At 64.8% G+C, this 24,717-nt stretch overlaps 1 protein-coding gene across 2 annotated transcripts; it reads left to right on the top strand.

The window, feature by feature from the left end:
* The first annotated feature begins 4,374 nt into the window (after positions 1-4,374).
* Positions 4,375-12,971, top strand: OVOL1 (ovo like transcriptional repressor 1). 2 transcript variants are annotated; one of them, XM_051827977.2, is made up of 5 exons: positions 4,375-4,391; positions 4,553-4,911; positions 9,850-10,067; positions 11,288-11,477; positions 11,663-12,971. In XM_051827977.2, exons 2-5 carry the CDS (start codon positions 4,812-4,814, stop codon positions 11,956-11,958), a joined length of 804 nt encoding a protein of 267 aa, XP_051683937.1. In that variant the 5' UTR covers positions 4,375-4,391; positions 4,553-4,811; the 3' UTR covers positions 11,959-12,971. The 2 variants fall into 2 exon arrangements, with proteins under 2 accessions (XP_051683937.1, XP_051683938.1); XM_051827978.2 differs by lacking the exons at positions 4,375-4,391; positions 4,553-4,911 and adding an exon at positions 4,976-5,331.
* The last annotated feature ends 11,746 nt before the right edge of the window (positions 12,972-24,717 follow it).

Here is a 24,717-nt window from a genome sequence, read left to right as displayed (position 1 = left end):
GCCGTAGCGGCCATCTGGGGAGTGAACCCGTGGATGGAAGACCTCTCTGTCTCTATCTCTCTCTGTAATTCTGTCTTGCAAATAAATAAAAATAAATCTCAAAAAAAAAAAAAAAATGGGCAGCAGGAGCCTCAGAAGAGGTTCGGCCTGGTCCAGGCCTGGCCTGCTGGGGGCCAGGGGAGCAGGCGGTGCGGCTGGCACGTGGGGAGCCAGTGGGGAAGGGGCTGGCTGTGCCGTCAGCGGGGGGCAGGTCGCGTACGGTGTTGTAGTTGCCATTAAGCGACCTGAGGTTTGAGCAGAGGGGAGCCGTGGTCGCACCTGGATTCTGGGTTTTTTTTTTTTTTTTTTTTTTTTTAAGTTTTACTCATTGGGGAGCTCCCACCCACTGGTTCAGTCCGCAGAGGCCTGCAATGGCTGAGCTGGGCCAGGCCGAACCTGGGAGCAAGGACTTCACTTTGGGTCTCCCACGTGGGTGGCAGGGACCCCCGTACCTGACCCTCATCACCTGCCGCCCCCAGGAAGCTGGACTCAGACCCGGCAGCTCCCACCTGCCCGCGCCCAGCACCTGCCCCGCACTGGGGCTGGAACCAAGGACAGCTGCCGTGGGGGGCTGCTCGTGGTGCGGGGGCTATGTGGAGATAGCACAGCCCTGGCCAGTAGGCGGATGTGTGGCGTCGGGAGAGAGCGAGGTGGGGGACTGGGGCCTTGAGCACCTAGACGCTGAGGGTTCCAGCCTCCAAGACCGGAAGGGATGTGGGAACTGTGCACTTGGGATAAACCAGCAGGGAGACCGGTGGCTGCCGTGGGGCAGAGCCCCTGGCTGCAGCTGCCCCCTAGCACCTCGGCCGCCTCCCCCAGCAGCCCCAGCGGCCCTGGCCCGGGTCGGGAGGCCAGAGGCGGGATCTCAAGGCCCTTCAGTTTGTCCTGCTGTGCCTATCAGAGGGGCAGTGGGCGGCAGGCAAGGAGCTGCTTGGCGAGTAGTTGGGGGGCTGCTGGCCGTCGGGGCACAAGCAAGCGAGGCCTCTGCCGGCTGCCAGCCCCCTCCCCACGCCCACCACCTCCCAGAGGCCTTGCTGGGGGACAGACTTGGGGGTTTCAAACCTTCTGCCCCCACCAGCTCCCGCTCGCTCTGCCTCAGGATGGGGGGCTGACACCACTCCTGGGAGCCAAGTCCTCACCCAGCCTGTGGTTCCCCATCCTGCCCTCCCCGCCCCGTGACGCCATGGTGCCAACAGAGACGCCTTGGCAGAACTGCCTGGGAGTGGCCCGCTTGGCTCGGTCTGCAGTGTGGCCCGGGCCACCGCTGTGCCCTGTGTGGTGGGCTCCTCGCTGGTCCCGCCACCCACACCCATTGTGCAGCCCCTGGCTCCCCACCACCCTGAACCCCATGTGCTGTGGCCGGCCGGCCTCCGCCCCTCCCAGCCAGCCACGGAGTCTCGGGGTCCTTGTGGCTGCTCTGAGGCCATCCACGCTCAGCACCCCTGCCTGCCACCACCTCTGGCTAAATGTCCTCCCCAGCGTTCCTGTCTTCTGTCCGCTCGCATCACAGGATGGCCAGTCCCCGGCACAGAGGAGGCGCCCAGTAAGTACTGACTGAATACAGAACGGATGAATGAGATCAGCCCACAATGAGGCCGGAGATGCCTGTAGCGTAGCGGGTAAAGCCGCCGCCTGCAGTGCCGGCATCCCATTTGGGCGCCGGTTCAAGTCCCGGCTGCTCTCTTCTGATCCAGCTCTCTGCTATGGCCTGGGAAAGCAGTAGAAGATTGCCCAGGTCCTTGGGCCCCTGCACCCACGTGGGAGACCTGGAAGAAGCTCCTGGCTTCAGATGAACCCAGCTCCGGCCTTTGTAGACATCTGGGGAGTGAGCCTGTGGATGGAAGACCTCTCTCTGTGCCTCTGCCTCTCTCTCTGTAACTCTGCCTTTCAAATAAAATAAGTAAAGTTGAATAAGCGCTGCCTGCCCTCACAGAGCGGTTTGACTCCACACTCGCCCATGTTCACGCTCAGCATCTGGTTCTGGCTCTGCCGGGAGCTGCAGCCCACACGCGGGTGGCCGGTGGGTGCAATCTAACCCACAGAGGGGCTCTGTTTGGCCCACCCTATGTTTTCAAAGGGCCAGAGCTAACATTCAACAGTCAGTGGGTTTCACAAATTAGGTTTTCCATCTTGGAAAATGGGAAGATGTGGCCACGCTGGGTTTCTGTGTTCACACAACACGACTGTGACTGCCTTTTTATTTTTATTTTTATTATTTGAGAGACAGGAAGACAGGGCTGCCGTTCACCCGCTCACTCCTCCAGTGCCCCAGTTAGAGGGCCGGGCCAGGCCAGGCCCCGCACGTGGGTGGTAGAAGCCCAGTTACTTGAACCATCCTCTGCTGCCTCCCAGGGTCTGCGTGAGCAGCAAGCTGGAGCCAGGAACAGAACCAGAACTCAAAGCGTGCATTCCCACGCGGGAGGTGGGTCACAAGCCAGACGTGCCCCGCAGGACTGCGCCTGAGACGGGCACAGTCTCCTCCCCCTCGCCACTCCCCGCACACACACTCAGCTGGCATCACCCACTCACCGGTCAGCACAGAATCTGCAGTACTATTTTCCTTACCTTCAACTTGCTCTGTGCCTATGTCTACCACAAGCAGGAACGTGAATGGCAAATGGGACCCAGGAGCCAAGAAAACGGGGCATTCATTCATTCAGCAAATATTTACTAACGACCCACCTGGTGCCAGGCACAGCTGCGGAGGCCGCGAACGGGGCCGTGAGCAGCATGGACCAGCACCGCCCACTCCTCAGGCCAGGGGCCTCCGTCCAGACGCGCTGGCCAACTGGAGGCACTACACTGGCTGCTTCACCCTGGACGCCCCCACGAGAAAAGTCTGTCCACGCGGACTCCACAGTACCCGCTGAGCACCCGCTGCCCACCAGCCGGGCAGGTGCGTGCCCAGGGCGCGTTTGCCAGGTGAATGGACCAAAGTCACGGCTCTCCCAGACAGGCTGGGTGTCCGTGTTGTTGGAACGGCCTCCCGGGAGAAGTGCCCAGCAGGTGCCCGATTTAATGTCAGGGGAAAGAAAGCATCAGGCCGGGGCGGAGGCCCCACAGGGGAAGGGTGGGCTGCACAGAGCCGGGGGGTGTCCACGTTGGGGGGTGGGGGGCGGGGGCAGGGGGCAGGCTGCTGGCCAGAGCTCCCGTCCCTCCCAGTGTCCCAGGAGGCAGGAGGTGGCATTCTCAAGGGACGGAGGGACAAGGAAAGTCCCTCGGACGTACAGGCCGTGGAGTGAGGAGGAGGAGGAGGCCCATCTGGGTGCTCTCCCCACACACCCAGGAGGCGCCCGGCAGAGGGTGGGGGCGGAATGGGACTCCCTGCCCTTGAGAAAACCAATTTCCACCCGACGCCCGGAAGCCGGCCATCAGCAGCCTTCTCTCCCGACTGCTGACTTTTGAACTATGTGAATTCATTTATCAGACTCATTTCCTCTCAATCTGTTCCTTGTCCCAGCCACAGGTAAGACTCCCTGGGGAAGGCAGCAGGTCGGGAGGAGGGACTCTGAAACGTCCGTTTATTTGATACTGGGGAGGGGGACAGCGGGGAAGGGGAGGGTCTCCTCCCTGGCCTTGATGGATCAGATGGGAAAAGAATGGCCCTGGCCAAAGTGTCACAGGATCTCCACGGTGGCCCCCAGCAGGGCCTGGGGACCCAGCGGAGCCGATGAATGGGGGGAGGGACCCGGCTGAATCAGCTCCAGGGGTCGGTGGTGGCTGCAGCCGGCAAGAGCGGCAAGAGCGGCTGACCCCGACCAGGTCTGGGTCCTGGGCCCCAAGCTCTCCTCTGGCCTCGCCGCACCTGAGTGAGATCCGGCCAGGCCGGACAGGAAAAGACAGTCTGTGCGGGTGTGTGGTCAGGCCGCGGACTCGTGCGCCCGGAGCCGGTGCGTCCCGCCTCCTCGCCCACCGGCCGGCGCGCTCCTGCGGCCCCCGCGCGCCTTCCCGCACGAAGCCCGAACGCAGCTCACACACGGCTCAGCCCGGCCTTTGGGATCCCCGGGGCCGCCGGGGCGCAGACCCGGTTCCCGCCCCAGCGGCTTCGCGCCTCCCCAGGCGCCCTGGGCGCGCCAGGTCGGGCCGGGCCCAGCCGGGCAAGCTGTATTTCATCACCCGCGGAGCGTGCGAACGCGGTGCAAATAACGTTGCCCCGTCCCCGCCCTCTTCCCCGCTCCCTCCGAAACTCCCCGTTTGCAGACGCCAGCATGCCCCGCGGGAGGTGGCGGGCGGGCGGGCGCCGGGCCCGCAGCGCAGCCGGTGCTGCCCGGCGCCCGCCCCCGCCCCCGCCCGGGCCGCGAGGCCACCTCACCGGCAGCGGAATGGAAACCGGTTCGACAGGTAACAAATAGGTGGGTTGTCACCGTTATTTCCCAACGCATGCGCTGTCGCTCCTCGGGCCACTCCAAGCTAATTAGATCCGAGTAGATCGGATCACACCCGCCCCCCCCACCGACACACACCGCCGGGAGCCAATAAAGCGTGAACCCGTCCGTCCGGCTCGCACTTTTAGACTTCCAGGGCGGCCGCGGGCACGCCAGTCGACCCGCCAGGCGCTCACCTGCCTCTTCCTCCGCCGCCCGGCGCACCTGGCCACACGCGCCCTGGTCCCGAAGGCGGACGGCCCAACTCCGCGGAGTCGGACCGTCTTTCCGCGGAACGCGGGTGCGCCCCGGAGACCCCGGCCCCGCACCAGCCCCGCACCAGCCCCGCCCCGCGCCGTCCGGCTCCGGGGACCGAAGCGCACCGGCCCGGGAGAGGACGGCTTTAAAATGCCCCGCGCGTTCCTGGTGAAGAAGCCGTGCGTCTCCACGTGCAAGCGGAACTGGAGCGAGCTCCCGGACGAGCAGCGCGGCGAGATCTACGTGCCAGGTGCGCGGCGCGCGGCCGCGGGGACCCCGCGAGCTCGCGAGGGGCCGGCGGGTCGCTCCTCTGCCCGGGGGGGCGCGCACCGGGCTCCCGCGTCGTAAATCCAGAAAGCCGGGATTTTCGGGAGACGGGCGGGGGGCGAGCTGGAGTTTTGCTACGACTCGAACCGCTTCGCTGGGTGTCGCCTCCGCCCCCAGCACGCCGGCGGCCGGGCGGGAGCGCCCCGAGGGTCCCGCGCCGTACCCCGCTGGCCCCGTTAGAGGGGCACCTCCCCCGGCCTCACGGAGGCCAGGGCTGAGCGGAACGGGCTGCAAGGATCCCACCTCCCCCCCACCAACTCCACCCCGGGAAGCCGGTGCGCCCGGTTTATTTTTGGAAGACGCCCCGACGGCGTCCGCGTCTACTTCGAATGAGTAACCCGAGGTGTCCCTTCCTCCTCCGGCGGCATCTTCCTGGGTGGTGGGGGGCCCCCACGGGGACGCTCCCGCGCCTTCCGCCTCCCCGCCCCCAGCCGAATCCTTGGTCCGGAGAGGGCCGGCTTCCGTCGCAGCTCTCCCTCCCCGGGCTGGGGGTGGGGCGGGGGCTGCCGTCGGCCCGGTGCCTGGGGAGTGGGGGGGAGCGGTTGTAATTAACCAACCGACGTTGACCCTTGATCCACACACAGGCTGGCTGGCACCGCCCCAGGCCTTGCAGGAGAGCCAGGGAGAAGCCCTTGGGTGAGGGGCCCCGGGAGGGGTGAGGGGCCCCGGGAGGGCTCGCGCCTCGGTTTCCCTCCCCGGGAAGCTGTTGAAGACAGGGGCGAGGCGGGGAGGCCCTCGTGGGCCCAGCTGCTGTTAGGGAGCAGTGCGCCAGCAGGCATCCCCACTGGGGAAACTGAGGCACTGCTCTTAGGGGGTGGGCTCGGAATTCTGTGTCACACCGCTGCTGGCTCTGCCAAGCCCCCGGCTGGCTGGCTGGGCCGGCGGGGACAGAGCCCCTTCCTGGCTCCGTCCAGCCTCCCACTTGCTGCTCAGTTGCTCCCTGGGATCTGATAAACTGAACTTGGACTGTGGGAAAGGTGAGCGCGGGTGCGGTTGTCTAGTTTTACGTCCCATCCCGATCACTAACGGACCCTGTGTGGACTCTCACCGGGGACAAAGAAATCCTGCCCTCCCTCCCGAGTCATTGGCCTCCTTGCCCGGTGACACCCCCCACTGCCCACCACACTTCTGGTAGCCACAGTGGGGGGAGGTGGGGGGACCTGTACCCCAGGGGCTGTGCTGTGGGGGGCGGAGCGGGCTTCTGGGTGGCCCCCGCCACCTGCTGCTGCTGTCCAGGTGAGGGGACAGGCGGGCCGCTCACTCGGGGTCCCAGCCGTAGGGGGCTCAGCTGCCGGCTGTGGCTGAGGCTTTGCCCCCATCCTGGCCGGGGGTGAGTCCTGTGGGGTCCAGGACGCAGCTCACCTCTGCCTGTAGAAGCCGTGCGGTCCGCGGGAAAGTTTCCCACTGTTTTTGGAACTGAGAGAGGGAATGTGCTCCGTGCACGCCCCGCTGCCTCGGAGGGCTGGGGGGGGGGGGGGCAGGGGGCAGGGGGCGGGGCAGCCTGTTAAGCCATTCCATCCCCAGCCAGCCATGACCCAAGAGCCGGCTGGGCACGTTTCAGCCGCCCCCCTCCCGGCTAAGCACTGACCCTGTTCCCATCGGGCGGGAAGGTGGGGGCCTTTGAGGCCTGACTTCCTGCCGGGGGTCACGCACAGGGAGTGCATGGGGCCGCCCATGCTGAGTGGTGGGAAGGGTCCGGGAGATTTGAAAGGGGGGTGGTGAGGAGTTCACGGCCAAGTCCCGATGTTGCCCCTCCTCTTTGTTTCCTCAAAGGTGACTGCAGGGAAGGGAGTGGGGCCAGGTCTTGGGGATGACCCCAGGCACCTGTCGTTTCAAGAAGCCCCAGAGGAGGGCTGTGGGATCCAGGACGGGTGTGGAGCCACATAGCCAAGCCCCGGGCCCACGGTGGGAACTCTCACGGCAGGAAGGCACTCGCGGGGAGACCAGGCCCCAGCGTCCCCTGCGGGCGTGGTACGGCCGACCCTCTGCAGCTGTCAGGGAGACCCACGCGCTGGCCTCAGCAACGGGAGACCCAGGGCAGCTCTTTGCAGGCCCAGCTGGCGAGGCTGAGGAAGCCGGCTTGGAGTCCAGAGTGTGGGTGCAGGCGCGGGGGCGGGGGGCGGCGGGGGCAGCAGAGGCTAGCCCTCCGACGAGGACGATGGTTCTAGCAATTCCTGGGAAGTGTTCGCAACAGCTGCTGTTTGTCTGGCCGTGCCCTCCAGGGAGCGAGGCTTGGAGAGTGGACAGGCAGCCAGCGCACGAGGGCCGAGGGGCAGCTTGGCCCCCCGGGGAACGGCCGGTCCTGTGGGGTGCTGTTGCCCAGGCTGCTAAGCTGGCTGGCGGGACGTCCCGGGGCAGAAAGAGAGCGGGGAGGGCACATCCTCCTGGCCCAGGGAGGATGGGGGCGGGGTGAAGCGCGGTATCGGGGTTCCTGTGCTACACGTGTCGTACGGAGTCCCACATGCCACCCAGGCCCTGCTCTTGGGTGTGCTAAGGGGGCCGCTCAGGGCTGACTGCCCAGTGGACGCCGAGAACGGGGCGGAGAGAGAAGGATGTTGGCAGCGGCAGCTTGGGGCTGCAGGCCCAGGGCGCAACCACGGCGCTCCCGGCTGGTGTCCTGTTGGGCCGGTGCCACTGCCCTGCAGGGATCGGAGGAGGTGGGCACGGAGGACCCCTCCCTGATAAGGGTGCGACCTGAGCTGTGAGGTGCATTACCCCCCCACACACGTAAACACTTGTTCCCCCGCCTCCCTGCTCAGCACCCTGGTGGTCAGCTGGGGCACCCAGCAAGGAGACTGGGCTTTACCTGCTGTCCCCAGAGAGCTAGGGACCAGGCCTCATGCCCTGCCCCGTCCCGTGGCCTTCAGTCAGGTAGACCCACACCAGCACCCACGTTTGGACCCATGGCTTTCAATCCAAGAGAGGGGACTTGCAGAGGGTGAGGCAGGAGAGTCGGTGGGGGGCAGCTGCCCTGGACATGGCCCCTTCTGATAACTCGGAGCCTGGGCCTGGGCCCACAGCCTCATCCAAGCAGGGACAATATGGGCCAACAGGAGGAGAGCCCAGGTGTCCCCTGAGGGCGGAGGCCTGGCTGGTACAGTGTTGCCACACTCCATGGGCAGCCGTGGGCGTCTGATGCGTGGCCACTGTGGCCTCCACCTTGCCGGAAACACCTCATTAGGGGACAGCGGCACAGCAGGGCCCGACCAGTTCTGTTTCCTGCCTCCCTCCGCTGGGCACCACTCAGCATGGGCGGCCCCATGCACTCCCTGTGCGTGCGCCGCGGCAGGGGCGCCCTCACGGGGGTGGCGGGGAGACAGGTTTGGCAGGGTGGGTGCGATGAGGCAACCATCCCCACCCTGGCAGCCTCACCTGCCCCTCGCTCAGGGAGAGAGGCGGCACGGCGCCAACCCCTGGCAGGCTCCCCGGCTGGCCCCAGTCCCTAGCACCAGCCTTCCCAGGTGTGCGAGAAATGGGAACAGCAGGCAAAAGACATGGTTCCCCCCACACACCCCGCCCTGAACTGGCTCAGCTCCTCAGAGCCCCAGCCAGCGAGCCCAGAGCGACGGCCACCACGTCCCAGGCACCTGCCGTCAGGCCTGGCTCTGTGGCTCCGTGTGCAGGCACTGTGGCCCGGCCTTCGGGCGCTCACAGCAGAGGGGAGGGCTCCCGGGCTGTCTCTGCCCCAGGCCCAACTCCAGCCCGCTCAGGGGCCAGGCTGGGGCCGGGCGCTGGTGAATCAACTCCCGGAATGAGGTGGCTGACTCGAGGCCCCCGGCCTGGCCGACGCCAGTGCCAGCAGAACGGGTTCTGGGCAGCAGGCGGCTGTGTTCCCCTCCCAGTAAACCTTTGTTGTGTTTTGAGGGGGCGAGAGCTGGGGCCTCTCCCGAAACTTCGGCGCCTTCCCCCGCTGCCGTGTTCTTCCGCCCCGCCCCAGGCCCCGGCCCTCCTGGGTGGGGGACAGAGGGCAGTCCCCCCAACCCTGCCAGCAGCACGGGCCTCAAGTCCCAGGCTGGCCTTAGGGTGCTGCTCTCTGCCGCCGCCCTGGCTGCCCTGGGTCCCCCTGGGGAGAGCCGCTTTGCAAGTTCCACTTTGCGCCTGCACCGTCAGGGTCTGAGGCCAGGCCTCCCCGCCCCGTTGAACGTGGGGAGCGTGGGGAGCGGCTGTCGGAGGCTGCCCTGCCAGTATCGGTGCCACCGCCGGAGGGAGCCCAGCCCGACCCACGGAGCCCGCTGAGCGGTCCTGGCGTGGGGGAGGGTTGCGTCAGCGCAGGGCAGGCTGCCCGGGGACTGTTAGGCCGATCCACCTGCTGCTCGGTGACCTGCCCACGCCACCCACCTGGCCTGTTTGCCTGCAGAGCTGAGCAGCCGCGGAGGGGGCTTGGAGGCCTGGTGGGCCCGGCCCACCTCGGGGATGCGGGGGCCAGGACCACTCTGACCCCCAAGGCCAGCAGCTGAATCTGCATGGAGGAGGGGCCTAGCCCACCGGGAACCCCTCTGAGCCTCAAGGAGCAGGGTGGGGTGGGGGTTCCTGGCCTGGAACCCAGAGGGACTGGCCCAGGCGGGGCAGGCAGACAGCTCTGCGGGGACAATTGCCAGGGCTGTTCGGGCCTCCCAGTTCCGCTAAGACACAAATTACTCAGCGGGCAGTGGCGCTTGGCTGGCGTCACCTGTAATTACCTTAATGGGACAGGAGGGAGGTGCAGCATGTCGTGGGGTGAGGGCAGCCCCAGCCTGCCGCATGCCTGCAGAGGGAGGCACCGGGCCCAGGTCCCCAACACCTCGCTGCTTGGGCCCCTCCCTGACGCCCCCGGCCCCTCTTCCCTGCCCACACCCCTCACCTGGCTCCCTTCTCTCCCCAGTCAGCCTGGGCTTCTGCCCACCGCAGCCCTACCGGGAGCCGGAGCCGTCCATAGCCGAGCCCCCCGCCTGCCCCCTGGCACTGGACATGAGCACCCGGGACCCCGGCTACAGCCTGGCACCGGGACCCTGCGTGGTGGCCCAGCTGCCCTCGGAAGACATGGGCCGCGTGGTAGACGTCCAGAGCCGGGAACATAGCTTCCTGCGCACCAAGATGAAGGTAACCGGTCCCAGGCCTTCTCTGGGGACCGGGCGCATGTGGGGGACCTGTGTCCGGCCCACGGGCCGTGGCGCGAGTCTGACGGAGACGGAGACCTGCGCCCCAACCCCGGGTTTCTGCAGAGAAGTGAACGTAGCTGGGACGTGTGCGGGAGGGCCGGGGTCCCAGGGTGGTATCCCTTTAGAGCCGCGACCCTGGGTTGTTGAGTTTCTTTACCCGAAGCCCTGGGCTGAGCAGTGAGCGGTGAGCCCGGCTCAGCCCCGCCTCTGGGCCGCCTGCCTGTGCCTCATGGAGAGTGAGGTCAGGAGGCGTCCACGTGGTGGCAGTGGCGGGGACCACCTTGCACTCGGGGCAGGGCCTAGCTGAACGCCCCCACGGCCTGGGGCTTGCACCTCGCAGGCTGTCCCCTGGCAGGGTCTGTACCCTTGGAAGCTCTGGGGCCTGCAGGGGTCGGCCCCAGTGAGCTGGTGGGAGGGGACTCCTTGCACAGAATTCTGGTCCTCGCCCCGCTGTCCACAGAGGCCAGGGGTGGGGGACTGGACTGGGGGGTGCCCTCAGACACGCACTGGGCATGGCCAGAGCCAGCGGGGGGGCTCTCCTAATGCTGGAGGCGCCCCGTCCCCCCCCCCCCATAGGAGGAGCTGGGTTCTTCTCCCACTTGCAAAGGCAAGGCAGAAGAGGGGCCCCGGATGACGAGGTGTGGCCTGCTGTCCCCAGCGGTCAGGCTCACTCGCAGTACAGAAGCCCCCGAAATGTTGACAGAGGCCGGGCCCCCGGTGTGCCAGCCGCAGCTCCTCTGGGCGGTACACCTGCAGAGGCGTCTGTGGCATCTGGGACTTGGCACCCGGCGGTCCTAGGCGGGGCAGACAGCCGCAGGCAACAAGGCCGGCCCTGAGCACCGGCCATCGGGATTTGGCCTCTCCAGCTTTGTATGACTTGGAAATTTCCCATCATTAAAAAAAAAAAAAAATCAAAAAGGTTGATAGGCAAGAACACCCTCTGGGTGGCAAAGGGTTCCAACCACGTGGGGGCCCGGCTGGCCACGGCTCTCCGTCCCGCGCGGGAGAACGGGGGTCGGTGAGGCCTGCCTCCCCCAGCCACTGACCAGCAGGTAGAAGGCTGCCCGTCCGCAGAAACCAGAGTAGGCCTGGGTGACCACCTGAGCCTGGGGTGCAGGGGCGGCCCCCGGGCGCCTGGCTCTGACCCTCCCCCGCCCACAGGTGACCCTGGGGGACGGTCCCGGCGGCGACCTCTTCACTTGTCACATCTGCCAGAAGACGTTCAGCTACCAGCGCATGCTGAACCGTCACATGAAGTGTCACAATGACATCAAGAGGCACCTGTGCACCTACTGTGGGAAGGGCTTCAACGACACCTTCGACCTGAAGCGGCACGTGCGCACGCACACCGGTAAGCGAGCGCCTGGCTGGCGGGGGCGCCCCGTCCACCCCACCCCCCACGCCCAGGTCATTGCTGCGACTTTGGGACTTGCGAGTCCCTGGGGAAGCTGGCGTGGGAGGAGCTTCCGCCCACCCCTGTCCGCGTCCGGTGGGTCCCTGACTCAGCCCCTCCCCGCCCCTTCCCCTGCCCCGCAGGCGTGCGGCCCTACAAGTGCAGCCTGTGCGACAAGGCCTTCACCCAGCGCTGCTCGCTGGAGTCGCACCTCAAGAAGATCCACGGCGTGCAGCAGAAGTACGCATACAAGGAGCGGCGCGCCAAGCTGTACGTGTGCGAGGAGTGCGGCTGCACGTCCGAGAGCCAGGAGGGCCACGTCCTGCACCTCAAGGAGCAGCACCCCGACAGCCCGCTGCTGCGCAAGACCTCCAAGAAGGTGGCCGCAGCCCTGCAGAGCACGGTCACCTCCCTGCTGCAGGGCAGCCCCCGCCTCTGAGCCGCAGCCGCCCTCCTGACTCGGCCCCCCACCCCTGCAGGCCTGCGCGCGCACGTGGACCGGGCTCCGGCCCCTGCCCTGCCCTGCACGTCTGCCTGCGGCCAGAGACTGCGCTGGGCCCCGGGCCGTGGGTGCACGGCGGCGGGCCTGGGGGGGGGGTGCACTCGGCTTGCACACGCGTGTGCAGACGCCTTCCCACGGATCACCTCATGTTTAAGAAATCAGCTACAAGGTGCCAAGGAGGTTTTAGTTCCTTTTTTTTTTTTTTTTAAGATACAAGTGTACAGATAGTAATATATTTTTGGTGCCAATGGCGACTGTTTTTAAGAGAGGGATGGAGCTGGCTTTTCTCCACCCCTGCCGTTCTATTTATCCTGCACATTTCTGACCTGTGTGCCTCGGCTCTGGGGGGCGGCCCTCTCGGGGATACCAGGGCTGCCTTCAGCCACCCAGCACGCCTCCTCTTCCTCCGCTCCCGCCTCTCAGGGAGGAGCCACCGTCCGGGGGGCGGGGCTCTGGGGCCAGCCAGGTGGGATGAGGAAGGAGCTTTGACGGCTGCCTGATTAAGTCGGCAACCCTTGCACCGCAGGGGACCAGCAGTAACCAACACCTCACAAACTTCCGGGGGAGGAGGTATTAGATGGCCTTTTATTTTTGTTTTGACTGTTTTTCCCTTGGCCTCGCTGGGATCCCAAAGTCCCTCAGGGCTGGGCGGCTCAGGCTCCCTTGATGACACCGGGTCTCCTGCTGATAAGCAGAGGCCCGCAGGGGCTAGGGGCAGCCGCTGGACAGTGACGGCGGGGCAGACACCAGAGACCACAGAGCGCGCCAGGCTGGGCAGCCCCGGAAGCCAGACCCCGCGTGGAGCCAGCGGGCCCCGGCACTGGCCGGGTGCGGGGAAGGCGCCTCCCGGGGCCGTCTGTAGGGTGTGGACTGACTCGAGCCTCTTGCTCTGTGTCCAGGGAGCTGCTGTCTTCTGAAAACGTTATCTATAAAACCCGCCTTATCTGGAACCTCCGTTTGTGTTTACATTTCTGTATCCCTGGGTTCAGCGTGAGGCTGTGTTGTCGGTTTCATTTTATAACCTACCCCAGCTAGCCAGGGAACTGGTGGCTCCCAGCGTTTCTGACTTTTCTGTCTTACGGGCCACGTCTTCCCGGTGCCACGAAATCCATCACAGCGAGTGGTGCGCTCCAGCCGAGGCAGGGACCCGGCCCGCCCGGCTCCCGCGACGTGGGCTGGGATGCCTGACCTCGTGCCCCGCAGTGGAGGCCCCGCTGGCTGTAGCCTCCAGGCTCTGCAGCGACGCAGGCTCCCAGCCCCAGCCTCTCTTGCTGGCACAGGGCTCAAAGTCCACGGCACTTCCAGGCAGGCACCTTGGGGCGACGCCCACACTCTGGGTCCAGCCCCCTGGCATGGCCCCTCCAGCGCCACCCCCCAGCAGAGAAGTAAGCAGCCCCAAGTCTCACCGCTAACTGGGGGAGGGGCTGGGTTCCAACCCTGCAGATCAGCCGGGGGGCACTCAGCCGGGCACTGGCAGGCTTTCCCCGTCACCTGGCCCGGGTGGCGCCGGGGAACCTGGTCCCTGAGCCTCAGCTGAGTGTTGGTCTGTCGCACCCGGCCAGCTGGACGAGGAGGGAGGAGTGGGTGACAGGAGCCCGCAGGCCCGACCCTCACTGCATCTCCTTTAGCAGCGGCCAAGGGAAACTTCTCTTCCCCGTGAAACTCCGGCCACATCCGTTTCCCCGTCCCGTGCCGAGTCCACAGCCCGGTGCTGGGGCCGCAGACGTCACGGCTTGAGGAGCAGAAGGGACCTGGGCAGGGGGCAGAGGGCAGGCCCTGGCCAGGAGGTCACCACATGGCCAGGGACAAACAACCTGGCCAGACTCCAAGCCCAGGGAACCCCGAAAGGGGTCCTTTGCTTGGACAGAACTAACGCTCCCGGGGCGGGGGGCGGGGCGGATGCAGAGCCCAGCCTGGCGGGAAGAGGGCAGCATGGGAAGGAGCAGAGGACCATGGAGGCCCCCCGGGGTCAGAGACCCCCAGGACAGGAGCCTGGCAAGGGGATGGGCGGGGCCTCTGAGGCTGGCTTCCTGCAGGCGGCCTCACCACAAGCCCTGCCCAGGAGCCAAGGGCTGAGAGCAGAGCAAGCTTCCAGGAGCACTGTCGGGGCGTGGCCTGGCGCGGGAGGGCGCAGGGTCGCACCACTGGACCCAAAAAAGAAGCAGGCGCCGGCGAGATTCCTTCTCTGCGAGTGTTTGTCTTTTCTATCGTGAGCACACGTTGTTCGCACAACCAGAGCGGGTCAGCCATAAAACAATTCTGGGGCTTCCTGACGTGGGGTCCTCCACGGGGGCCCGGGGCTGCCTCCGCCATGCCCCGACAGGGCTCGGGGGATCCCCAGGGCCCGCGGGCGGCCGCAGCCCAGGCTCCCCGCTCTGCGTGACCTTGGGCGAGTGACAGCCTTGCAGTTTCCTCGTGTGTAAAATGCGGCGAGTCCAGAGTCCAAAAGGCCCTTTCCGCTGTAAAGACTTTATGTCTCCAGGCCCCCGACTGGACGGAACCTGCCGGGAACTCGCAGGCTGCGGCCGACCCGGGGGCACGAAAGGCTGGGAGGGGGCCCCGACGGCGCTGGCCTGCGGAGGAGGCGCACGGCTTGCTCAGCGGCCTCCGTGGGGAGAGCCTGTGCCCAGCGAGAGGGCCCCCCCCCGGGCGCTGCTCAGGGAGGGAGGAGCCGAGGGTGCTGGGTCCCAAGAGGGCGGCCAGAGAAGGGCCCCCATAGTCCCCATGTGGAGCCACAATGCACTGGTCACTCCCAGGCCCCATGGCCATTCCTGCAATGGTCACTCCCAGGCCCCATGGCCATTCCTGCACTGGTCACTCCCAGGCCCCATGGCCATTCCTGCAAAGGCACAGCCAACGTGAGGATGGGGATGGAGAAGAACACACTGGCAAGGCCAAGGTCAGTGGGGTGGCCAGCCCTCTCGGGCCTGGGGCGATGGAGAGCCTGTGTCCCTGTCCACGTCGGCCTGGGCACATCCGTCCGTCTGCTCCCCCGGGCGGTGGCAGTCACCTGACCCAGGAGGTCGTGCCCCCTCCATGTCCAAAACCCATCTGCTTCCCTCGTGCCTCCCGCCAGCCCCTTCCTGGCCCAGGGCCCTCCCACCCAGGCCAGCACCGCGACCCAGCCTCTCTAGCTCCTAGGAGCACGCCGTCAGCTCTCGGGCCCCGGCAGGCGGTGTGCGGGCAGCAGGCTCAGCACTGGGTCGCAGGGCTTGGGTGGGGAGCAGGTGGAGTCAGGCGTGGCGCTCCCAGTCCTGGGCAGGCCAGCTGCCTCGCAGACTAGAGCTCCCAGGTTCCGCTGCCAGATTTCACCGCTGGCACAGTTCCTCGGGGCACCTCCACCTCCACTGTGGGAGGGTCCGGGCCTGGGCACTCTGCTGCCCATTCAGCTTCCCACGACGCAGCAGGTGGGGGACCAGGATGGAGGGCCTGGCTCCTGGCTTCGGCCTGGCCCTGCCCTGGCTGTTGCGGCCATTTGAGGCGGGAACCAGAGGGAAGATCTCTCTCTCTCTGTCTCTCTCTCTCTCTCTCTCTCAGTACAGAATTTCCCACTTCATGTTTCCAGAGCGTGGTTGGCCTGCGTTGGCTGGAAGCATAGGAAGAGGAGCTGTGGATAAGAGGAAGCCACTGTAAAACTGTTACCTGCACCCTTACCCAATCCATCTTTTCAAACAGAATAAAACACAAACCGGGTCGCTACACGTGCTCAGACGTGAGGGCGCTGTGTAGCCGGCCTCCGTCACAAACGGTGCGCTCTCGCCTGTCCTCAGACTCGAGGGGCGGCTGACACGCGCCCCCACCCCCCACAGAGAGGAGAGCTGGGCAGCACTGCCCACCAGCGTCACGGCGGCTGGGCACCCCCAGCAGAGGGACCCTGGCAGTCGGGAGTGGGACCAACCCAGCAGAGGCTCCGGGACACCCAGAGAGGCCCCGCGTCCCTTCCTGCTGACCCAGAGTTCCTGGAGCAGGAGCTGTCTGCCGTGGACACACGGGGCTGCCGTCCCAACCATGGCCTCATTACGGAGCTCCTACTGGGCGCCAGGTCACAGGGCGAAAGCTGAGCCTCCCTGTGGCATCACCTCCAGTCCCACAACCCACCCACGGAGCAGCCATTACTGCTGCTGTTCTTAGACAAGCTAACTGGGGCTCACGGCGGGTGAGGGACGCAGCCGGGCTCTGACCCCGGGGTCTGCTGGGCGCCAGCTTGGACTCTGGCCCCTCAAACCCCCAAAGAGCGTGGAAGGAACGAGCCTGTCCATCCAGGTCTCCGAAAATGCCCTGGACACAGAGTGCCTTCCCCGTGCTGGGTGCCAAGGTGTCTAAGGCGGGCCCTATCCAGAAACCCACCGGGAGGGGGGCCATGCGCGGCTCAGTGCCCACCAGGGAGCAGCTGGCCCCACCAGCCAGGAGCACGGAAGATGGTGCTCGCGGGGGACTCTGGCCTGGAGCAATCTCTCAAGCTCCCCGCTGTCCCCCATGTCAACAGCGATGAGACGCCGGGAGAGCAAAGCCCAGGCACCACGGTCGCCTCGCCTGGCCCGACGCAGCCGAGGTCGCCCCGCGCTCCCCAGCCGAGCACCACACCCAGCTGCAGGGACAAAAGGCCAAAGACCGTGCAGGGAGAGAGGGTGCCCGCGGTGGGAGCTGTCTGCCAAATGTCCCAAACCTGGGAGAAGGGGCAGGCGGGGACAGCACCACCACGCTCAGGGCACCCGGAGCAGGTCGGGGTGCTCCGAATCCGCCCCACACCCTCCCAGGACAGGCCCTGACCCCCTCCCTACAGGCCCAGTTCTCCTGCATCAGCAGCTCGGCCTGGCCGGTCTGGCCACTCCCTGCCCGGGGCCTGCAGGTAACAGGCCGGCACGTCCTCTGCCCCACTCACAGCAGCGGCTGAGCGGCTGAGGGAGACCAGGAGAACTGGACGGGCTTGCGTGCCTCCTGCCAGCCGCACGGCGGGCGGCGCTGCCAGTGGTGATCAGAGGCCGGTGGAGTGGGCCTGCCCGGGACGCAGGGAGGGGGAGGGCGTGCAGGCCGCCCAGGGCCCTCCTCAGGAGCAAGAGGGGACCCCTGCGTCGGCCTCCAGTCCTTGCCATGAGGAGCCACCTCTGACGCCCCCCACAAGAGCACGCCCCTCTGACACGGCTGCCCCCTCCACCCTTCTCCCCGGGCCTCGGAGACAGCCTGGTTGGGAGAGGCGGGGCTTGGTGCCCGCGCAGGCAGAGCTGGGGCATCAGTGGGCTACATACAAACAAGACGCAGCATGAGCTGGCAGCAGGCAAATGGTGTGGATGAGCTGCTTGGGGAAGGGCTTCCAATGACAAAAGTCACCCCACAGCACCAACCCACTCATCATCAAAGAAAGGAAACCAGAAGGGGCCAGCACTGGGCCCACAGGTCAAAGCCTTGGCATCCCGGTCCCGGTGCCGTCTGAGCCCAGCTGCTCCGCTTCCGATCCGGCTCCCTGCGAATGCACCTGGGAAGGCAGTAGCAGCAGGCCAAGCACTGGGGCCACGGGGAGAGCAGTGTGGAGTTCCCCTCTCCCTCTCCCTCTCTCTCTCTCTCTCTCTGTCTCTGCCTCTCTCTCTCCCTCTCCCTCTCTCTCTGTTACTCTGCCTTTCAAATAATTAACTAGGTGAATCTTTTTTAAAACATGAAAATTAGATATTCTATTTATTTATTTATTTTTAAAGATTTATTTTACTTGAAAGTCAGAGTTACATAGAGAAGGAGAGGCAGAGAGAGAGAGTGGTCTTCCATCTGTTGGTTCACTCCCTAGTCGGCTACAATGGCTGGAGCTGCGCTGATCCGAAGCCAGGAGCCCAGAGCTTCTTCCAGGTCTCCCACAGGGGTGCAGGGGCCCAAGGACTTGGGTCATCCTCCACTGCTTTCCCAGGAGCATTAGCAGGGAGCTGGATAGGAAGTGGAGTAGCCGGGACTAGAACCAGCGCCCATATGGGATGCCGGCCCTTCAGGCCAGGGTGTTAACCTGCTATGCCACAGCGCTGGCCCCTCTATTTATTTTTTTAAGATTTATTTATTTGAAAGGCAGAGTTACAGAGAGGCAGAGGCAGAGACAGACAGAGAGGTCTCCCATCCACTGGTTCACTCCCCAAGTGGCCGCAATGGCTGGAGCTGGGCAGAATTGAAGCCAGGAGCCAGGAGTTTCTTCCGGGTCTCTCATGCAGGTGCAGGGGCCCAAGGACTTGCACCATCTTCTACTGCTTTCCCAGGCCACAGCAGAGAGCTGGATCAGAAGTGGAGCAGCTGGGACTCGAACTGGAGACCAATGGGATGGTAGCACTGCAGGTGGCGGCCTTACCTGCTACGCTACAGCACTGGCCCCGATACATTCTATTTAGAAACAAACGCCTGGCACTGACACTGGCACTGTGGTACAGGGGATTAAGCCGAGACTGCAGCGCCAGCATCTCACACGGACAACTGTTTGTGTCCTGGCTGCTCCACTTCCGATCCAGCTCCTTGCGAATGCACCTGGGAGAACAGTGAAACATGGCCCAAGTCCTGGGCCTCTGCACCCGTGTGGGAGACCCGGAAAGCGCTCCTGGCTCCTGGCGTCGGATCAGTGCAGCTCCAGGGCCATTGCAGCCACTTGGGGAGTGAACCGTGGATGGAAGACCTCTCTCTCTCTCCTCCTCTCTCTGTAACTCTGCCTTACCAATAAATAAATCTTTCATAATAAAAAAGAGAAACAAAAGTCCATCATAAAGATTATTATAATAATGAACAAGTAGGGATGATCTAAATATTGGACTAGACAGTACACCAAAAATTATAATGAAATATATGTATCCACTAAATGTGATGTTATAAAAATATTTTGGGAAGATGTTTACAATACATTGAATTAAAAAGCAGCTTCCAAAAACAGTATTATGGGGGCCAGCACTGTGGCGTAGCAGGTAAAGCCACTGGCTGCAGTGCCGGCATCCCATACGGCCACTGGTTTGAGTCCCAGCTGCTCCACTTCTGATCCAGCTCTCTGCTGTGGCCTGGGAAAGCAGTAGAAGATGGCCCAAGTCCTTGGGCCCCTGCACCTGCGTGGGAGACCTGGAAGAAGCTCCTGGCTCCTGGCTCCTAGCTCTTGACTTTGGATCAGCCCAGCTCTAGCTGTTGTGGTCATCTGGGGAGTGAACCAGCGGATGGAAGACCTCTCTCTCTCTCTCTGTCTCTCTCTGTCTCTGTCTGTCTCTGTAACTTTGCCTTTCAAATAAATACATCTTTAAAAAAGTCTCTCTTAAAAAAAAAAGCAGTATCACAGGGGTAGATGCATTTGTCATTTTTACATAAATCATTTGAAAGGCAGACAGCTAGAGGCCTTTCACCTGCTGGTTCGCTCCCCAGATGTCACAACACCCAGGGTCCGGCCAGGCCAAAGCCAGGAGCCAGGAGCTCCATCCGGGTCTCCCACGAGGGCGACAGGGGCCCAGTGCTTGGGCCAGCACTCGCCTCCTCCCAGGGTGTGCATCGGCAGGAAGCTGAGCCGAGAGAGCCGGGACTCAGGCACTGGGATGGAGACGCGGGCACCGCAGGCGGCATCCTGATTGTGGCACCCAGTGCCTGACCGTGAGTCAGTCCGCGGCCGTCACGCAGGCTGTGAAGCCTGGATTCCACGGGGCTGACAGGGCTGTTGACGGCTCAGTGATGGCACCGTGAGCTGTAGTCCCTTCTGTTTTGCCATGTTTCGTGCCACGTTCCTGCGCTGCCTTCCTAATGAAAAGCCAGCTTCGTGGTGAGTCACCTGCTTTACCCAACGTTCCTGGGAGACGTGGAGCTGCTTCTCCCGCTTAGAGGTGGGGGCGGGGAGGGGCAGGAGGAGGCTGCGGGGACGCGCCCGCAGGGAGGCCCGGCGTTCTATGGGAAGCACACAGGGTCTGGAGTCTCCGAGGTCAAGTTCCAACCCCGGGTCTGGCGGCTGGCTCTGGGGAAGACGTCCACGCGGGGGAAGGGACAGGGAAGTAGGATTATTCGGAGGATTAAATGCGATAAGGAGTTGCTTTGTGAAGTAGGAAGCCCTGGTCCAACGCGGGCTGCCGCAGTTAATAGCATTCTTTGCGGGTTTGACTTTGGCGAGCAAGGTGGCCAGCGGCTCCAGCCGGACCGCGCTGGCTGGCGGGAATGCTGGACACGGCGGGTCGGGCTGACCCTGATTCCCGGTCCGCAGGGGCAGGACGTGAGCATGAACGCCCTCTGAGCTGGGAGGCGGCCGGCGGCCTGAACCCAGCACAGCCCCTGCGGAGAGCGCCCCGGTGAGTCACGTGCCAGGCACTGGCGGGGAGGCGTCTACACCCGTGACCTCCTTCACCCACACCTGTTTACTGATGCCGTGGCACGACGCTTGGGGGCTGAGCCGGGCGGACCGGGGATGCCACAGCTGGTCATCCAAGGAGCCCGGGAGGGGCTGACTGGGGTTCCGGTCGGATGGGTCCCCACCCTGCACGAGACAGGCGCACGCGCGCTGAATCACACGCCCCTCCGCTGCGCCCTTCTGCGCGCGCGGCGCCCCTCGGCGAGCATTCCTCCCGGGGGGCCGAGCTCTCCGACCTGCTGCGAGCCCTGCGCGGGAGGGGCGCCGCCTCCTGCCCGCCCCCTCCCCACCGCAGACCCCTCCCTGCCAGGCTCTGCCTCTCCCCGCGTCCGCCCGCCCTGGCTCTGGGTCCAGCCAGCACCTTCCTCCGTGCACTTCATCATCTCACAGGCCCCCAGGGGCCCCCACCCCCGGACCAGGTGTCCGGAGCTCAAGCAGGAGGCGGGGACCGCTGTCACCAGAGTCGGGGGCGGGGAGGGGGCGGCCCACGGCTGAGGCTCGGAGCTTCTGTATTCCTGGCCGCACACAGCCCCTTCTCCGGCTTACCCAAGGAGCCTTCTACACCCGCCGCCCTGCCCCCGCTCTGCCACCGCTCCCTCTCCCGCGGGAGCCCTGCTGGTGCTGACAAGCCCTGGGCTGCAGGCGCCCTGGCAGGTGCGGCGCCGCCCGCCCGCCCGCCCCGGATCCGGAGAGGCTCGGCGTGGTAGGGGCATCGAGGGCCGGCCGCCCTGGGTTCAGCCGGCTCGGGGCCCGCTCCCAGGCCAGGCTGCACTCCGCCGGCTGTGGCCAGGCCCCGCTATCCAGCGGAGCGCAGCGCCAGGACCGGAGTTAGTGCTGCCTGCTTCGTTCCTCCCAACCCCACCCACTGTGTTTTTTCTGATCCGAATCTCATTTCGAAATCGCCTGCCCAAGGGGTTTCCCAACGCCTCCTAGTTTTGAATCAACCTGCCGCTTACGGCACTCCCCAGTGGGAGACGTTGTCGGTGGGGCCTGGCCTGGAGCCGCCCCACGCTGGGCGAGGACTCACCCCAAGGTGCTCACCAGCCCGGCCATCGACCTCCGGCGGGCCAGGGCTACAGGATTCAGGGTGGCCCCTTCCGGGCCGCCCACGTCCCCTCTGTCCCCAGCCTCGTCTTAGTGAACGAGGTCCACTGCACGGGAAGAAGCTTTTGCCCACCTGTGGCTTGCTGGCCGGGCTCTGGCAGTAGAGGCCCTGACCTGGAGTGACCTTCAGAGCAAACTCCGAGGGCCGGGTCTCTTTCCCTTAGTTCTGCTGGGCTCGCCGCGGTGCAGTCGCTCTCTGGAGAAAGCCGAAGGGCAGCCCGGGCCTTGCACCATGTTCTAACCAGCAGAACGCTGCCCCTTGAGGTGTATTTTAAAAATCACTCAGGGGCCGGCACTGTGACGGAGCAGGTAAAGCTGCCGCCTGCAGTGCTGGCATCCCATATGGGCACTGGTTCAAGTCCCGGTTGCCCCACTTCCAATCCAGCTCTCTGCTATGCCCTGGGAAAGCAGTGGAAGTTGTCCCAAGTGCTTGGGCCCCTGCTCCAACGTGGGAGACCTGGAAGAAGCTCCTGGCTTCATATCTGCCAGCTCTGGCCATTTGGGGAGTGAACCAGCGGATGGAAGATCTCTCTCTCTCTCTCTCTCTCTGTCTCTCTGTAACTCTGCCTCTCACATAAATAAATCTTAAAAAAAAATCTATTGAAGCAGGAGGTGTTCATGCAGCAGGTCAGATCCCACATCCCCCACGTCCCACGCTGGAGCGCCCACTCCATCTCCCACCGATTCCAGCTCTGCTGATGCACACCTTGGGAGGCAGCACACGGTAGTTCAAGTAGCTGAGTTCCTGGCTGCCGGCCCTGGGCTGTCCCCAGCCCTGGTATCAGGAGTGAGTCAGCGTACAGGAGTTCGCTCTGTCCTCTGCCTCCCAAATCAATTAAACAAAATCAAAATCAAAATCTGTTGAGACCCTCTGGTCAGCATTCAACTCACAGAGGGCCAGTCGCTGTCCATATGAGCGGCACGGACACTGACACGGAGCACCCTGGTGGCACCAGCCCCTCTCGCTGACACTGGGACTAAAGCTAGGCCTCCCGGTACAGCCGCCGCCTGCAGCGCCGCCATCCCATGTGGGCGCTGGTTGGAGTCCCGGCTGCTCCGCTCTGACCCAGCTCTCTGCTGTGGCCTGGGGAAGCGGTGGAGGATGGCCAAGTCCTTGGGCCCCTGCACCTGCCTGGGAGACCAGAAGAAGGTCCCGGCTCCGGATCGGCTCAGCTCCAGCCATTGTGAGTGAACCAGCGGATGGAAGACCTTTGTCTCTCCTCTGTGTCTGTAACTCTACCTCTCAAATATATAAATAAAATCTTTAAAAAGAAAAAAAAAAAAACAACCAGCACACACACACAGCAGCAGAGGCCCCTGACGCCGAGGGCGTCTCGGCAGAAGCACAGCCAGGGCCCAGGGTCAGCCTGCCGCCCTCCCTCCCCAGGCCTTGGCTGCCACAGTGCCACCGTGCAGTTTTCCCTCTGCTGGGGACCAGATGGGAGTCCCGTCCCCCTCCAGCCGCCACAGCCCAGGGTGAGGCTGAGCCGCCCTGCTCCCGGGCTCCGGGCCCTCTGCCTGCCTTCACGCTCTCTCCGGGCCCTCTGCCCTGCTCCCGGGCTCCGGGCCCTCTGCCTGCCTTCACGCTCTCTCCGGGCCCTCTGCCCTGCTCCCGGGCTCCGGGCCCTCTGCCTGCCTTCACGCTCTCTCCGGGCCCTCTGCCCTGCTCCCGGGCTCCGGGCCCTCTGCCTGCCTTCACGCTCTCTCCGGGCCCTCTGCCCTGCTCCCGGGCTCCGGGCCCTCTGCCTGCCTTCACGCTCTCTCCGGGCCCTCTGCCCTGCTCCCGGGCTCCGGGCCCTCTGCCTGCCTTCACGCTCTCTCCGGGCCCTCTGCCCTGCTCCCGGGCTCCGGGCCCTCTGCCTGCCTTCACGCTCTCTCCGGGCCCTCTGCCCTGCTCCCGGGCTCCGGGCCCTCTGCCTGCCTTCACGCTCTCTCCGGGCCCTCTGCCCTGCTCCCGGGCTCCGGGCCCTCTGCCTGCCTTCACGCTCTCTCCGGGCCCTTTCCTTAAGTAACTGCCAGACCCCGATGGAGTGAGCTCCCTCTGGGCTCCGTGAGTCTCCTTTTCCAAGCCCTCCCGCCCCCCACCGTCGCCGCTAGAAGATTCCCGCGGGTGAGAGACCCACCTGGGGGACACAGCCATGATAATCTCAAAAAACTCGACTTGGAGCCGGCACGTGGCACAGTGTAGGGCAGGGCCTGCATCTCCTGTGGGGTACCTGGTTCCAGAGCTGGCTACCCCACTTCTGCTTTGGCTTCCTGCTAACGGCGCACCCTGGGAGGCAGCAGGCGGTGGCCCAAGGACTTGGGTCCCCGCCACAGACGTGGGTGACGCAGGCTGAGTTCCAGGCGCCTGCTTTCAGCCTGGCCTAGCCCTGGCTGTCACTGGCACTTGGGAGGAAACCAGCATACGAAGGATCTGTCTGTCTGTTCTCTGCTCTTCAAATAAAAATTATAAAATATATGTTTAAGAAATCAACTCCCTGTCACTCGTGACGAAGTGGGGCTCATGGTGGAGAATGCTGACAGCTTAGTGAAGCGCCAGGGCCCAAGCAAGGGGCACTGCTCGGGGCCAGGCACCAGCCCGATCCACCAGCGTCCTCCAGCCTCGGCCCTGCCGGCCGGGGGCCAGGGCATCCGCCCGATAGGCACGGCCATGGGCAGTTACAGGGTCCGAGCTTGCCTGCATCCCCGGAGGTCCCCAGCAGGCTCCGCCCAAAGGTGGGGCTTCTGTGGCACCTTGCGCCCGTCAGGTGAGCAGGTTAACCATTCCCCTGCTGCTTTGAAAAGCCCTTGTAAAAGTGCATCAGAGGAAACTGTTTTCACGCTACCTATTATTAGCTCCCGGAACGGCTGCCTGGGGGTGAGGAGGGACCGAGGGGCTGACCTGCCGTTCACCCTGCTGCTGGAGATAAGGCCGCGGCTGTCACACACAGGAACACAGGAATGACAGCTCCAACCAACAGCACCACGTGGGACAGCGCCCGTGGCGCCCTGTCTTTCTCGGGACACCACCTCCGGGCAGTAGACGGAGACCCTGGCGGGGGAATCTGGCCTGACCCCAGTGCGGTGAAGACTTGGGGGCACCCTCCCTGGGGCAGCTCAAAGTACTTAAGACTGCGCTCTTGGAGCGAAGGGAAAAGGCAGAGCCTTCTCGTTTCACCACGACAAACCAGCCACGAACCAGCCTCCACGCACCCCTCACACCGGGGGAAGGTACAGAGCTCAGAACGCGGGCTGGGCCTCGGGGCCACAGCGAATGAGAGCGA

Source organism: Oryctolagus cuniculus, chromosome 1 (assembly GCF_964237555.1).
Source record: "Oryctolagus cuniculus chromosome 1, mOryCun1.1, whole genome shotgun sequence".
NCBI classification, from domain to species: domain Eukaryota; kingdom Metazoa; phylum Chordata; class Mammalia; order Lagomorpha; family Leporidae; genus Oryctolagus; species Oryctolagus cuniculus.
This window is presented reverse-complemented; position numbering and strand designations above follow the sequence as displayed.